Genomic DNA, 812 nt, shown 5'->3' on the forward strand with positions numbered 1-812 from the left:
ACGTCTTGTACAGGCTCTCCTGAATCATATTCATAGTCTGGTTGATCAACGAAGGCGTTTTCATGTTCGTCGTCGTCGTTGACATCCATATCGTCAAAATTCAATGTTGTGGCCGGATTCTCGCCATCTGCAGCGACCCACATGCCTCCTTGTCGTCCTGGAGTCTCTCCAAACGCAAGAGAGTGGTCTCCAGCAGTGTATTGCCCTGGTTTTAGGTATTTTTTACTCGCTTCGTCCAGCAGTAACACACCAGTTGAGTGTAAGTTGCACGACAGCAATTTAAACGTCTCTCCGTGGTCTCTCTCGTCCGGTACAAGCGACCCCATGAGCGCTATAACTGCAGGTAAGAGTTGTCATACATAAAGTTACTGCTAAGATAACTAGGCTACTACAGCCCTAAGCCTACATTAATTGAAGCCTACATTGGTAAAGTGTATTTAACATGTAAAACTTCACATTTTCAAATACCTTTGTTTATAAAGTCCACTCTTGCGGGAATTCATCTTGAGCAATAAACGTATGGAGTTCCCGTCATTGTCGCGCATCATTCGTTCTTCTCCAGCAGTCGCAGTTGCAGCTCTGACATAGTTCTCCGTCCTAATCGCAGAAGTCGCAACATTCTCCTGTCGAGTCAAACTCACGTCTCCTGCCAGTAATTTCTGCTTCCTCTGCGGTTGAATCGGCTTGTAGATAATGAACGGTATAAAACCAGGAGAGGGGAAAAGACTTAAAAAAAATTACTTGTCAGTGGAAGTAAATAAAACTGACTTCAATTCGCAAAAGCTCGTAAACTAAATCATTCAAAAAAAAAA

General features: G+C 43.3%; 1 protein-coding gene across 1 annotated transcript in view; it reads right to left on the reverse strand.

Annotated features, from left to right (window-relative positions):
• Nucleotides 1-452: 452 nt before the first annotated feature.
• PPTG_20105 (hypothetical protein) overlaps nt 453-812 on the reverse strand; it is a gene marked incomplete at both ends in the record, with an annotated part of 966 nt that continues 606 nt past the window's right edge. The window contains one exon of the mRNA XM_008918793.1: nt 453-726. Within this exon, the coding sequence (XP_008917041.1) occupies nt 453-726 (274 nt within the window). The remainder of the gene's footprint in view (nt 727-812) is intronic.

The sequence above is a fragment of the Phytophthora parasitica genome (assembly GCF_000247585.1).
Source record: "Phytophthora parasitica INRA-310 unplaced genomic scaffold supercont2.314, whole genome shotgun sequence".
Classification (NCBI taxonomy): Eukaryota; Oomycota; class Peronosporomycetes; order Peronosporales; family Peronosporaceae; genus Phytophthora; species Phytophthora nicotianae.